The sequence below is a fragment of the Oreochromis aureus genome, linkage group 7 (genome assembly GCF_013358895.1).
Source record: "Oreochromis aureus strain Israel breed Guangdong linkage group 7, ZZ_aureus, whole genome shotgun sequence".
NCBI lineage: Eukaryota > Metazoa > Chordata > Actinopteri > Cichliformes > Cichlidae > Oreochromis > Oreochromis aureus.
In genome coordinates, this window is record NC_052948.1 from 34257576 (window position 1) to 34273573 (window position 15998).

At 38.3% G+C, this 15998-nt stretch overlaps 1 protein-coding gene across 1 annotated transcript in view; it reads right to left on the reverse strand.

The window, feature by feature from the left end:
* LOC116324894 (atrial natriuretic peptide receptor 2) overlaps window positions 1-15998 on the reverse strand; it is an 86374-nt gene that overhangs the window by 31216 nt on the left and 39160 nt on the right. Inside the window, exons 8-12 of the mRNA XM_031745668.2 lie at window positions 13644-13764; window positions 10595-10669; window positions 9603-9680; window positions 5959-6063; window positions 252-323 (exon numbers count right to left, since the gene is read on the reverse strand). Of these exons, the coding sequence (XP_031601528.1) occupies window positions 252-323; window positions 5959-6063; window positions 9603-9680; window positions 10595-10669; window positions 13644-13764 (451 nt within the window). The remainder of the gene's footprint in view (window positions 1-251; window positions 324-5958; window positions 6064-9602; window positions 9681-10594; window positions 10670-13643; window positions 13765-15998) is intronic.

Genomic DNA, 15998 nt, shown 5'->3' on the forward strand with positions numbered 1-15998 from the left:
AAACATTTACTCCAGTTTCGTGCACTGCACTGTGCCAAAAATACATTTTTGTGCACATTTCTCTCTCCCTCTCTCCGTCTAGACTCTGAAAAACTGCCCATGAGAAACCATGGTAACCCAGACATTTTCTGTGTGCATCTCCAAAGTGCACAAAGCCTCTTTTTTCAACACTAAGAAAAAGGGACAATCTTTCAAAAACATGTGTGCCTTTTTAAATCAATGCCTGTTCACCCGGTCTGACAGCGACGTACCTTCACGATGTCATTGATCAGAGAGTAGCGGAACATCCAGTCCAGGTTGATGCTCTCATTCTCTAAAATGTCCTTAAATAAAGAAAGAATAAAAAGCAAGAACAACTCAAAGACCTTTACAGATATAAGAAATGCCTTATATATAATCTTCTGTCTGTCTTGAGGTGAGAACCTACCAATCAAACATGCAAATCTATAATTTTCACACAAAAGTACAAAATGCTCCAGAAAGACTTTTTCTTTTTCTATCATTGCTGCTAAAGTATGTCTGGAAACACTCATGTGTTTGGTATGAGTTAAGAGTCATTTGTCGTTGTTGTTATTAATTAATCTGTGCCTAAATTAGATTACAGGTAAACCAAAGCTAGTCCAAGTTTGAGTTATGGTTCTAGACTTTTAGGTTTTTTTGAGCTTTTTAAACCTGGTTTTGATTTTATTATTGTTTTAGTGACTTTTATGATATTGCTGAGCTTTTAGCTTCTGTTTTAATTCACCGTATAGTATTCCTGTGTCTCTGTATCATGTTAAGTGTGAGTTTTCCTGCCTTAGTAGGTGTGTTCTGGTTGGTTAGTTGTCTGATTGTTTTCACCTGTGATTACATGCATCTGTGTCTTATCCCTAATCACGCCCCAGTGTATATATATAGTCCTGATTAACCCTTAATCTGTGTAAAGTGTTCCTGGGACCCTGCAGTTGCTTTTACAACTTTACGCTTCATCTTTAAAGCATAAAGTCAATAAAAGTTCCAATAAAACAGACCCTGAATGCACCAAAAGTACAATTCAAAAATAATTATATATTTATAAAATAAAAAATTGATATTTTTATTCATTCATTGCCGTGTTTGCTTTTTGATTAATCCATTTTATTTTCATTTTGAATTTCTCATGTTTATTTTTAACTGTACAGGGCATGTTTATTTCAGGTGTTTTTTTTTTTTTTGAATAAAAAGACACATCAACATTTACGTGTCACCCTTTAGCTTTACTTTAAGAGTGTAAACTGTGAATTTAAAAAAAAAAATTATTCATCCCTATTCTCATTTATGAGAGATGAATTTATTTATCTATTTTTATTTGCATTTTACCCAAACCCATCTATCTGTTAATTATTTTTAATTATTTATCTACTTTAATCATCTTATTTTATTCATTATTTTTTACTGTTTTGTATTTATCTGTATTAATTACCCTAATTTTCTACATATTGTCTACTTATTTGTCACATTTATTTATTGCTACATTTTTTATGTATTTATTATATGTAATGGTTCCATAGTACAGTGGTTCACATAATCACATGGTAAGCCAAAGGTCTTGGTTTCTTTGTCTCACCCCCAACCGGTTGCACCAGATGGCCACCCCTCCCCAAGCCTGGTTCTGTTGGAGGTTTCTTCCTCTTAAAACGGAGTTTTTTCTTCCCACTGTCACCAAAAAACGTAATCATAGGGAGTTGTCTGATTGTTGGGGTTTTCTATGCTTTCTCTGTATCACTGCAGGGTCTTTACCTTACAACATAAAGTGCCTTGCGTTAACTGGGATTTGGCGTTATATTAATAAAACTGAATTCAACTGAACTGGTTCGATTCCAGACAAAGACTCAAATCCCTCTGGGGTTGGATCAGGAAGGGCATCCGGTGTGAAACTCTGCCAAAATTCAAAACATGTGGAGCTACTCTGTGTCAGCGCCTTGTGACAAAGTAGCAGCCGAAAGTAGCTTTTCATTATTTATCACATTTAGTTATTATTGCTATGACTTCATGGAACACTAATTTCTTTTTTCTTTGTTTTTTACTGATATTTACTGAAATCTGGTCGTCCATAATCAGCAGCCAAGATGGTCTTAAAGTTTATTTAAAGATTAAATGCAGAAACAATTCCAGAGCTGACAGTTTGTCCTTCCCGGCCTCTGTTTCAACATCCAGCAGCATCACATCAGTCACACATATCTGCCTTTTACGCAGAAGACTTTCTTTAAAGTGTGACTGATAAAAGTCCATGGCTCCGTTTTTCGTCATTTCCCAGCCGTCCGTTTTAAGGAAGCTTCTGGCGTGCCAGCATCTCGGGCCAAGATCAAGTTTGTTTAAAGCATCATGTATTTCTTATTGGAACAAAAAAGACAAATCGCAAATATTGAACCTGGGACAAGGACAAAAGAATGTGTGGACTTTTAATGGTTAGCTTGGTAAGTATTGTAATCTTGCTGCAGACTAAATAAGGTGATTTAAGTTGGTCTTGCAGAGCTCAACAGACACAAACACTGCCAAGAATACAGCTTAATCTAACAGTACTTCACGGAAAAATCCATCAGCTGGCTTTTGTTAGATTTGTTGTTTGAGTCCTCATTGTCTGTCTGTCTGTTGTCATGTGAAAAAAACAAAAATAAAAAATCTCAGAAGGTTTTCATCTTCGTGGCGTTCAACTTTTAGAAAACACTTTTAGGCTTTGAAAGGTCCCAACCGTCTGTTCAGTTATTTTTATCATTGCTTGTTAAATTGTATGGGATGAATTGTTTAGTCTGTAAAACATCAGCTGACAGGACAGCTTTCAGTGCTCCTTGGCACATGATTATCCAGGTCGCTTGAACTCTACTGGAGGGATGAACACCACTATTCCAGAAGACATTTCCTTCTTTGGTGTCTTCGTGATAGTGGTGGAAAGCTCTGTGTAACACATGAGGGCCCGCTGGGTTTGCGTCTGCAAATGCAGATTGTCTATAAATTGCAGTCTAGACACACGAGCCACACACTAAATACAGCTTCTGTCTATCTGTCAGTGCAATCTGGCAACACACAACCTGATTCAAACGGTGTGTGCAATGGACCTCTGCACAGACACACCAGATATTTGCTGTCTCAGCTGTTGTTTGTCCATTTCACCTTCTGACCATTTTACTAAAGCTGTAAAAACACAAATGACACATCTTTTCAAGGGTAGGCTGTGAGTTAGGGCTATTATTATCACAAAAAGCAGAGTTATTACAGTTTTGTAATTAGCTTGTAATTAGTTTTGTATTTTTTATCTCATTTTGACTTTTTGTTTTTAATTCAGTTTAGTTTCAATTTGTTTCAAGAGTGAGTTTCACGTTTCAGTTTAGTTTTTATTAGTTTTAGTATTAGGTTTAGTGTTTTTGAATCATTCTAGTATGGGTGGGATATGTCAGAGGCAAGATTTACGAAAAATCAGTACAGGTATTACAGTAAAAAGCGTTTTGAAAACAGTTGACTCACAGTGTTGTAGACATCCAAATTCACAATAACAATGTCTCATCAATTAAGTCGTAATAACATTTTTTACCAAACAAACAAATATAAAAAATGATGATACTTTATCCATCATATTAATGATGATTTTTCATTCACATTAGCTTTCAAAGTTCACAAAATTTCACTTGTTTTTTTTTAAAAAAAGACTATAAGTAAAATATTTTTTTTTCAAATCTAGATTTAGTTTTAGTTAACTATAGTAACCTTGAAAAGAAGCAGCCACAGACGTGCCAAATGTTTAGTGCAGAAAAATTTAAAATGCTGACATGAAGGCTGAAATATACATTATGAAAATTATTTGTATAGCTACATTTGATGTTAATTATGCAAATCGAGTACACAAATAAAGTACACTGTCTTTTGATTCTAGGGATTTGCGTACTAGGACGTAAGAAAACCTTAAATGAACAACAATACAGAACTAAACTGCTTTCATAGTAATTAAGAGGATAAGATGCAGCCAGGTGCTTTTAATCAAATGTATGTGATAAACTGATCATCAGCATCTGTAAAAAAGCAGATGTTTTGGCAGCTTACTGGTCTGGAGCATTCAGGTGTGTGCTAACACACCAAGAGGAAAGACGGCATCAGCAGCTTTAGAGAAGCAGTTGCTGCTGCCCATCATTCTACGAAGGCTTATAAGGCGATTTCCAAACAATTTGAAGTCCATCATACTACAGTGAGAAAGATTATTCACAAGTGGAAAATATTCAAGACAGCTGCCAGTCTTCCCGGGAATGGACGTCCCAGCAAATTCAACCCAAGGACAGACTGTGCAGTGCTCAGAGAAACTGCAAGGAGTGAAATCTAAAGGCCTCAGTATGTTAAATGTTAACGTTCATGACAGTACAGTTAGAAAAAGACTAAATAAGCATGACTTGTTTGGAAGGGTTTCCAGGAGAAAGCCCCTTTGCTCTAAAGAGAACATGGCACAGTTTAGGCTTGCAAAGCTGCATCCGAACAAACTACAAGACTTCTTGAACAATGACCTTTGGACAGATAAGCGGTGATGATTTGGGCTTGTCTTGCAGCCATGAACTCTGAATAGTAAAGTATTATAGAGGCAAATGTGAGGCCTTCTGCCCGACAGATAAAACCTGACCTAAACTGGGTCATAGAACAGGGCAATGACCCCAAGCACAGCAGCAAATCTACAACAGAATGGCCGAAAAAGTGAAAAAAATATAGGTCTTGCAATGGCCCAATTAAAGTCCAGACCTCAACCTGATTGAAACAGGCCAAAAAGGTATTGTAAGCTTTGCATAAACAAATGCCTGCAAATCTCAATGAAGTGCATATTACTTCAAGTTACTGGTGGTAGAGGTGGTTCCACAAGCTAATGAATCGTAAAGTCTACTGATTTCTTTTTTATATACTTATCTTCATTTTGGCTTAGTTTTTGTGAAATAAATAATAAAAGTGTAATATGCCATATGTTGTTCATCTGAGGTTGTATTTAAAATTTGAAGGTTAAAATAGCCTGTGCTCAGGAACTTTTACACGTGCACCATAGAGAGCATCCTGACGGGAAACATCTTAACCTGGTTCGGGAACAGCACCATGCAGGACAGACGAGCTCTACAGAGGGTTGTGCGATCAGCTGAGCGCACCATCCGCTCCGAGCTCCCTGACCTCCCTGAGCTCCCTGACCTGCACTCAATCTACAGCAGGCGGTGCTGGACCAAGGCCAGGAAGATCGTGAAGGACCTCAGCCATCCCAACAACGGACTGTTCTCTCTGTTGAGGTCAGGAAAGCGATTCCGCTCCCTGAAGACCAACACAGAGAGACTGAGGAGGAGCTTCTTCCCGCAGGCGATACGGTCTCTCAATCATCACACCACCACATAGAACGGACCCACATATATGGTTCTTACACACACACACTGGACAGTCTGGACTTTGTTTACACTTAATCACTTTAAGCATATTTGCACTGCACAAGACACCTACAATGTGGTTTGCACAACACTGGACATTATATTTCTCCATTTCCATTTAATACTTGTAAAATGCTGCTGTTATTGTATATATATTTATATTTCTTCATACATTCTTATATATTTCTATACTGTGTATTGTGTATTTTGCTGTACAGTTATTTTATTTTAAACTTTAATTCATATATATTTTATCTTATTCCTTCCCAGCTAAATTTACCCTTCATTCTAATTTGTGTTGTACAGTTATTTTATTTTCAACAAATTCATATATATATTTTATTTTATTCCTTCCTAGTTAAATTTACCCTTTTTAATTTTCATATTTATTTCCTGTCTTATTCATAGCCCTTTCTTTTTTCCTTAGGTCACGAGCAGTTGTGTAAGCATTTCACTGCATATCGTACTGTGTATGACTGTGTATGTGACAAATAAAAATTTGAATTTGAATTTGAATTTTGATGACCCTCTTCAGCTTTAGAGGGGTTGATAAATCATTGGTTACCTGCAGGCTCCCTCGGGGACAGTACTCCGTTACGATGCAGACGTTAGGAGGGTCGATGCAGGCCCCGATGAAGCGAGTCAGATGGTTGAACTGAACGTCTCTCATCTGAAAATAACCACACACAAACACACAGCAACTGTGAGTGCAACTCTTTCCAAACATCACATTCCCGAACCCCATGGAAACAGAGGACGAAGGAGGGAGGACTGACGGCTCGTTTATGTACAAAGTTTTGAGAATAACGCTGCCAGCAGTTCATCAAAATAATCTATTTGCAGTGGGCTAACTGGCACCGTGTCTTTTCCTACGTGTTGAGACGCATTCCTGCTCGGGGCACCCAGGTGAAACATGTGCGTGTGCATAAATTGCCCTTGGAGGTTATGAATGAGCCAGTGTGCTCAGGGCGATGAAAAAACTAACATAAGGTTGAGGTGTTGAGAGGACGTACGAGCAGGAATATCACACTGGAACAGGCTGAATGTGTAAAACTGCTTTACATGGAAAATAATCCCTCACTGGTTTTAACGACACAAAGCGTCTTCCAAAGCATGAATCACTCTGTATGTTCGAAAAAAGGAATGAAAACAGAAACCTTTGGTGGCGATTAAGCAGGAACGTTTCATTTTATGAGAATGTGCGAAGTGGAAATAAAAAGGAAGAAGAAAATAGTAATTTTCTTTTCTAGAAACACAAACGGCTACGAGTGCTAACAAAGACAGCGTATCTTTCTGCAGCCAGTCCAAAACTTCGAAAATTCATCCTCGGTGAGTGACAGAAGCTCTCACATCAAAACCAGGGTGTTAGTTGCTCGTGTTTCACGGCTCGGGGGATGTTAGGCTACCCTTTGGCCTATATAATTTCCCCCGCTGCACACAAGCGAGGGGGGAGGAGAGAGCGCTGGAAGACAAGTGGTTAAGTTTCCACTGGCAGGCCTGTCTCTTCCCCCCATCTGGTCGGCTTTTTCACGAGCTGAGGTTTGACAGTCGATCAGGCCCCCGGGGCGTCTGAGAAGCTGCCAGCTGAGACAGAAGCCTCACTCCCCCGTGTGCCTGCCGACTGACCGAGAGGCCACAGAGGCGTCCAGGAAGCCTGAACTCTCCTCTCCTCTGAAGGACAGCAACAGAAAAAAGGCCAAAAAGCACCAAAAGAATCCGAGCTGGAGAAAAGAGAAAAAATGGCCACAAGTTTTCTCCACAACTTTTCATTACCACCGGTGCAATTTCCGAGTTACGGGTTTCCCTTTGCCACACAGTGTTTCCATCACCAAACCACATAAATTGCTAGATTTTATGTTTTTCCCCCTTCAACCAGCTTCCTTATCGCTCACTCGTAAACATCACCCAGCCGAGGAGACCTTTTCCATCAGCAGCTGCACTCAAATACATGTTTAAAGGATCTGAACTCTTTGCCGTAACATCCTGCAGTGGGTCTTTGTAAACACTAACACAAACCTATCTTTCACGAGATAAGCTACAGAGCCAGAGAAAAATACCCCAAACTAATATGCTGAAATTGTTCCACTTTAAAAAAAAACTCCTTTCATAAAGCAGGTGGAGTTTATGAAGGTCTTTCATCTAAACAGTTGCTTCATTTTGGTGAGCAAATAAATTACCTGTTGAATACAACTAGCTGAGATGAAGGGGTTTTTTTCTGTCCTCCAAGGTCTCACTCAGTGTAAAGCTCTCTTCAAACAGATGCCACTGGAAGCACTCAGAGATGCATTTTACCTCAAAATACAATTTTGTTTTCCCCTTTTAAAGAAAGAAGAAAAACTCAAGAGTGACGAGAATCTGTTTCACCCGCAGACCGTGTATAAAAGATCGAGGTAGAGTCTGAAAAGTGAAGGCAATGCATTTCGTCTAGTGGTCAGCCAGCAGGGGGCGACTTCTCTGGTTTCAAAAGAAGTCCAGTTGTACAGAAGTCAATAGGAAAAGACCCTACCTTTCATTTGATCTATGACCTTCGTAAACACCTTCCTTATGAGCTTTTGGGGTCAATATGAATATATATGAATATAATGAAGTTCATTTTTATAATTTACAGTTGATGTTAGAGTGAAACAGAAGGATAAAGTGGGATGTGCTTTAGGTCAGGCCTACCCCATCAATACCCAATCCAGTGCATTCCTTTCCTTTACTTAGCAACTCTAAGCTCGCTCACTCCCTTGCTGTTTAGTTCAGCTTGAACCAAGAAAGCTAAAAGACAGCGATGAAGAAATCAAAAGGAAGTAAAATTCATTTCTTTTAATTTGCACATGAATTTTATACATCACAACGTCAGAGAAAAATCTGAACTTACTCAGAAGGTGGCTCGTTACACCGAACTCAATTAGTTCAATAGTTCAATTAGTTCAATTCAATTCCATTTTATTCAATCACGTCTCCATGTTTGTTGACCTTTTTGTCTATGTTGAATTTGTGTGTCTTAGTCCAGTTTTCAGTGATTGTTACTTCCTATTTTTTGTATTTACTTTAGTCCCTCGTCTCATGTGCATTATGTTCAGTTTTGCCTCCAATGTCTCAATAGTTAGACCCAGTCTGTCCAGTCCGCCCTTATCTCTTCCTGTGTGTACATTGTCTGCATATCCCTCATGGTGTGTGAGCTTCCATCAGTCTGTTGTCTGCAGTCAGTTTGTCCACGTCCTGCTTTGTTTTTTTGAGTTCTGGGAACCATCCCCAAGCTTTTGAATATAATGTGTACATTGTTTTTTTGTCTTTTCTTTGCCAGCTGTGATTGTGAGTTTAATTCCATCTGCCAAATCCTGCATCCGGGTCCACTCTCTGGCAGCAACACGCCCATCTTATCATTTACTGTTTTACTTATAAATACCAAGTTAGAAAATTTGAATCTTTGAATGTATTAAAGTATTTTATTTTCATAAAGTTATGAAAGCAAAAACCTTAAAAGTACAGCAATGATTCTCAGTTTCTTCCTCGGAGTGATAAAGCTCGTTCATTTATAAGCCTTTTATGAAGAATGGCATTCACTAGATTGAGTGCCAAAGAATATTGATCCTTCCACATAAAAGAAGGCAAATGAAACATCCCTCTAGATTCTGATGGTACTTACATGTAAAACTGGGTCAGATGGGTTGTACTAATAATAATATAACATATTTTTAGATTTTTTTTTTTTTTTCATATTTTATATTCACTGAACACAGAAAACAAATAAAATGAGATGAAAAAAAAGAACCAGGCCAGGAAATATAAAATTGTGCGAGTCAATTAAAAGTCACTTTTTTAGAAAGAAAACAGAGCTGCAGCGATACAGATTGTGAACAGTAATAATCCTGTCGCACTTGTACAACACAGGCTTAGTAGGTCAGAAGTGTTGCCCCAAGCCAATCCAGTTACTGCCATGCTTACTTATGAGTGATTAATAGGATTTTAAACTTTATTCATTAAGGAATTAGAAACCCATGAAAGCATCCCCCTTTCTCTTTGCAGTTTATTAATTATTGCCTTTGCTGTCTGTGCTCAATAATTAGAGAACGGACACACAGATGGCTTCTCCATTTTTGTCTCTTTTTTTTTTTTATATAAAAATAACAATTGAGAGTCACATGCTGCACTTTCTGTAATTCCCTTTGACACACAATAATAAAACATCTCCTGCAAAGGAATACGTTTTGGGACACTTACATGCTTGAGCTCCATTAAAACTTGTCTTGTCAGCTCTATCCTCTTCTTGTTGACGTGCTTGATGGCCACCAGGTTCCCCTGTGTGCAACACAAGACGAGCGGTGAAGCCAGATTTACACAAAAGCTTTCATCATATGAAGAAAAAAAAATCTGGATGCACAAACAAAACATATGAAATTAAAGGGAATCAGTATTAAGCACAGAGAGAGAGAACAGCACTGTAGCCTACAGGTACATGTGGGGTCGACTGCAGCTGTGCTGCAGAGGAAGACTTGCGTCTGTTGTTTCCAATGTGATGACCAGCACATGAAGGAAACGGAGTGAATTCCTCAGAGCCACAGATGTGACAGACTGGAGAAAAATGCTGCTGTAGCAACTACGAAGCAAGGCCGGCAGTTTGTGTGGGAGTTTTAACTTTTATTCAAATGAAATGCACAGTTAAGAGCTGAAAAATGCTGAATAGAAAGGTTCTCTTTGTCCAGCAATTATTGGCGGTTTCTGGTGTCAGATTTTATCACCTTTGATCTGTACTGACTTTCAAGAGGCGTATCAATAACCCTGATTATAAACAAGATGTTCAATCTGTATCCTGACATCAGCATTTATATAAAAACCCTGCATCATTCACCCAAAAAAGAGCACAGCCCGCCATCTCGTTATTCAGCAGCCTCTTTTTGTCACATTTCCTCACACCTCTTCAATCTGAAACGGACAAATTAACAGCAGCAACAAGTTGATGTCCAGACTGCAGGCGGGAGTGTAGAAACAAAGACACACACACACACACACACACACACACAAAAAGGCAGAGAGAGAGAGAGAGAGAAAGAAAATTGACGCATTCTGCAGCTCACATTAAAACCAACTACCTAAATTCGCCCACACTCTCGCTTTCTCTCTCCTCTCTTCAGTTTTTCTCTGCGAGTGTGCACATGTGTGGGCGGGAAAGGAGTGCGCAGGAGTTGAAAATGTCAGAACTCGCTAAGCCTTACCTTAAAATAGCCCGTTTTTGCAAATAGCTGATATTTTCCATGGGCAGTTATCAAGGAGCCGTAGCTGGAGCCTCTCTGAGAAGGTGGAAAGGGATAGTGAGAAGAAAAAAATGTCAGTTAGTGTGCGTAGATTAAAGCAAAGAGGATTAAATCATGTTCACTTTAAGACTGTGCTTCTACTTCACTGCAATGTAGATTTCTAAAATGGTTCAACTACCCAAAAACATGCCCCACTTCTCTGCGTAACATGAAACCGCCTTTCACTTATATTTGAGAAAATAAAGTGCTTTCAGATTCCAGCTCGAGTCCTTGGGCAAATGTCTGCAGAGCACACAGAGTGAATAAAAATCAAGTGGGCGCTCTGCATGCATACAGCCAACTACACATTTGTATAGAATGCAAATATTGGCAACACACGGCACACTGGAAAACACTCTAATTTGGAAAATTTCTGTGTTTTCCACTCACACACACACACACACACACACACACACACACACACACACACACACACACACATCCCAGGAAACGGACAAAAAAGCAGTAATGAAAAAGGTGTGTACATGTGCTTTTCATGAACACTTGCACGTGTGGGATGAAACAACCCAAAGGAGATGCATTAACCCTCAGACAACAGAACCAGATACTAAGAACGTAATGAGGTATTATGTATATAGGAGTGGGGGCCAGGCGAGGGCTTATTTTAACAATCATTTAATATGCCACTGCAAACCCAGCTACCTTCAATAAACCACCAGGAAAGCTTTCAGGAATGTGTAAACTCACAAAGGATTTGGACTCTCTTGGGGCAGCAGCTTTTGCTTTTTCTAACAAAACCCACAAACTGCTTTTTAATACGCAGCACACAGTGTGTAAACAGGAGGGAAGCTCTGAACTTCAAACATGTCCGATTAGCATTTTGAATCCTGGAGGGTCCAATTTTACCACAGTGACATGTCCATACTGATAATCAGGCCTGTATGAATGAAAAATACCGACCAAGCATGCAAAAATAACCTGCCAGATGAGCAACTTGTTTACCCATTAACATCCACCAGGTTACAATTAACGAGGGGCAGGGTTGGGTTTTGTTTTAGCCACGTGCTAAATAGGCAGATTTTCAAAACTGCAAGTCTCACCCATTTTCACATTAACCAAACTCAAATCATAGACAAGTGCAGAGGTTGATAAATGGTGTGACAAGATAAGTCCAGGCATGCTTTGGGGTTTTTATGGTAAGCAAATATTATTATTGCAGCATACGACTGCATAAAAAACTGTAACTGTTAGGGTTCCCTAAAACTGTTTGAGGGACGATGTTGAATTATGAAAGTGTGACGCATCAAAATATCTGGCATCATGTTAATGCAAGTGCAAAGAACATAGCACCTAAAAAAAGTAACCAAAAGAAGAAACAAAAACTGTCAATAACACCACTTTTCTCATGGGTTCAGCTGGACTGGGGATGTCAGCAGGCCTCACTCTGACAGCTCATCAGTCAGGAAATGCTAACTGAGAAATACTTCTTGACCTAATTGACTCGAGTGTTGGATCTAAACCACAGACATTAAGACTGTTTTTTAACTGTGTGAAGCTGTTTGATAGCGGGATAGACAGAAGGTGTAAGTGGAAGGGTATATTGGGGTGCTAGTTACAGATGTTGCAAATGGGCTATCAAAAGTACCCCCATCCGACATTACAGTCAAAAGAAGCATTTTTTTGCAGAATGAATACATCAGTGTTCAAAATTTTGGCTGACCCCTTGATAAGTTTTTGGTAAAAAAACAAAACATTGAAAGCCACTGTCCTGGTGGATGCTAAGAGGAAACTGTGATGGGATAAAATAAAAGACTGTATATAAAAAGCTTGCCGAATCTACTGTGATTGGTGGTTTGATGACTGAAGTGACCACATTTGGATGGTGTGGTGGAGTGCTAAGTTATTAGCCACATTAGCAATCTTCATTACCAAGACCCATCAACAGTCTAGGGATGTTACTTAGTGATAACATATCAAATAAAAGAGCATCATTACACTCAAAACTTCTGTTAGTACAATTAAAAACACAGTAACCTATGCTATTTGTTAGAAAAACTTGATAAAAACCTGCAAAAGTTTCCAACATGGTCAACATTTCCAGTTTAGTTACTTGAATTTGCTGCCACAACCCTAACTTTAATTTTTATTTAACTTTGCAAGATTAAGATAGAAAAAGGTAAAATTCTTTTACTCTAGTCATAAAGGGGAAAACTGGCTGAATAAACCAAACTCAAAGCTGTAAACATGATTATTTCTGCTGTAAAGTTGGATATTCTAAGATGAGCGTCTATAAGGATTGGCTCTCTTTTGGAGCTGCCCTCAAGTATCCATTTGAGGAACTGTAGTTTTTGGTTCTTTCACATTGGCTTCAATAAACATATTCCTACAAAGCTTCTTGACAAAGTAGCAGAGAGAATACAAAGGTGGGTAAATGCTTGCTATGATCAAGACTAAGAAGCAGGAGAGGACTATTTATATACATGAGGGTAATTAAGAAGAGTAGAAACAGATGAGCAACAAGACACTGCTGATTTCAATCAAAACAATAAGACAGCAGGAGGAAGTAAAACCAGGCACAAAACTCAGTAGACATTTAATGGCCAAACTAAAACAGAGAGTAAGCAAGACTAACTAGGCAAATAAATAAACTTAGTGGAAAAGACACAGGAGAATGACACAGGAAGCACTGAGGGAACAAATAAACTAATACAAATTGGAACCAGGAACTCAAGACTGTAAAGACTAAGAAAATATATGAAAAACTAATAAAAAAAACAAGAGTTAATTAGAATAAAACTCCAAAATACACAGAAACCGTGAGAACAGAATAGGGACCGTGGCACAGAAAACAATTTTCTAGGCCTCACAGATTGCAGCCTTATATAAAGTGATAAAAAGCTCAGAATTATGAAGATTGTAAAGTTTAATGGCTGCTAGCTCTCATATGAGATCGCGTGGGTGTCATTTCAACATTTTGCATCATTTTCTGCACATAAATCTGGTGATCTACCTGTGAGAGGGTGAGCCGACTGCCAGCACGCTTGTGGTATTTATTTGGGCTCTCGAACTGAAGGTCCTCCCACCGAATCCTCCACAGCATTCCCGCCAGTTCCTTCTCCAGCTTCAGTTTCCTGCAGAAAGTTAAAAAGCAGGTGGTGAAATCGACAAGGTCACGGCAGCACAAACAACAGGAGAACTAGACCGGTTTGGGGTTGATGCAAAGGCCATGAGGTGATGTTTTCACCACAAAGCTACACCAGCTGGAACTAAAGCAATGATTAAAAGTCCTTCGGAGCCAAGGTGGTCTGCAGGAGAATTATAAGTTATTAAGCAAGCTGGATTTAATCTAGCAAGTCACCTTAAAACAAAATGCAAATTAACTCCATTTGTTACCTTTGATCTCTGTCTTTCCTGTTGGTATTTCCTGAGATAGCGGTCTCAGATGTGATTACAGAATGCCTCACATACAGCATTTACGTGAAGTTATGTACATTTGGTGATGCATTTAGGCCTGTGTTTATTTTTATTAGATTTTAACTTTACTGGCTCATATGCTCTACTTATTGACGCTTGGCAGTGAGGCACTATTTTAGGGGGAGTATCTTGACTCTCCTGAACAAAGGGCTCTTTCTTCCAGGCAAAATACAGAAACATGGAACATTTGACAGTAAACACCCAAACTGCTATTTAGTGAAATCAACTGAGCATGAAGTTAGTGTAAATATAAGTTCATAAAATGATTTCTTTAAAAGGATTGTCACAGTGCACATTGTCCTTAGTTTTCCTTTGGGTCACTTTTTACGGTGCCTTCTGTCTCATGGGCCTTTCAGTTACTTCCTGTTCTATTTTGAAAGTTATTCCCTTGTCCAGCTTACTTTTTTCTTAACTTCCTGTCTTTGTTCTTTTCCCACCATTGTTTTTGTCTGATTTAGCTTACTTTACTTACTTTTCTTTCCCTCAACTGTGTTTGTTCTTGTAGTGCATTCATTAGGTAAAACAAATTTTCGAGTGGGAAAATTCACACAAACCAGAGTTAAAGCAAGAGGAAACCTTGGGTTGCTGAGTTGTTCTCTCAACAACATGAGAGATAAATGTACATATTTGCATAATCATAAGAAATTTTAGAATAATGGTGAAAATTCATGTATTGCATAGAAATGTTTTGCTTATGTTTGATAATAAGAGTACAATAGAACAAAAGAGTACATGAATGCAGGGTTTGCACCGTTCCTCTTTTTTTGTCATTTGGTCAAGGTGTCAACTTTTTGTCTTATGTATTTCTCACATTTGCATTTCCTAGTAACCTTGTTGAACTTTTATTATATTTTCTTGTTACAGCCACCTTCCTACGGCACCTTTCATTAATCATGGCAACATTTATGTTACTTTAAATTTTGGAAAGTCCCCTTTCCCTCTCTGTCTTACAACCCTCAAGCTTAACCAGGTTATTTTAGCAACTAAAATCACCACATTGCATTTAAAACAGGAATGCTTCAGTTGATAACAAATAAAAAATAAAATAATTTATTTGTGTCTGTCATTCCTTAAACAGTTTAAATTATGTTTAAGTAAAAAGGAGTTAACCCAATATGTCTGAGTTTGTTGAGCTATTTTCATAGTTACTTTGGTCATTAAATATCTGCCTCGAGGCGTCAGCCACAAAACCTTTTGCTGCTCTAGGTGTGTTAGCCATTGTTCACTGCAAAACTACATAAAAAATATTTCCAGGTTCAGAAAAGATCCCAGATAACTTGCGGTTATCCTTGCCACACTGATGGCAAACTATGAAAAGTTTGGTAGGAAAATAACAAATTCATGGTGAGAAATATTTTTACAATTAAGGCCTAGAAACCTGTCTGTACTTCCTGATGACCAACAGTCACTAGGCAAAAATTTATATTCCCCAACCAGTTGCCAAGTGGTTGCTGAAGGTCGGTTGCAGTCCTTGCAATTAGTTTTATAGCTAGCAGATTATCTTGCCCTGTTCGATTGATAGTGTTGAGAGTGTCACAACAGTACATATATATATACACAGCAGTCACTTGAAGGTTAATCATCAATCAATGTCCACTATATCCTCTACTTCAAGTAATGGTACAGTGCTTTGCAAATTTCTTGGACCACCTTTAGAAATCTGTCAAAAGGTTGCTTAAAACAAAAAAAAAAAACTTAATTTGCTGAACTGAATTTGTTGAATTTTTATACCCAAATTTGATCCGGCACACTTGACTTCTCCAACAAGTCAGAAAATAAACAAGCATAACATTAAACCACTAAAACTACGTTTTCTGTTCAGGAATGCAAGTAAATAATTGTGATTTGGCATCTTAATCAAAAGTTAATAATGTGCTTTACTAATTTATTT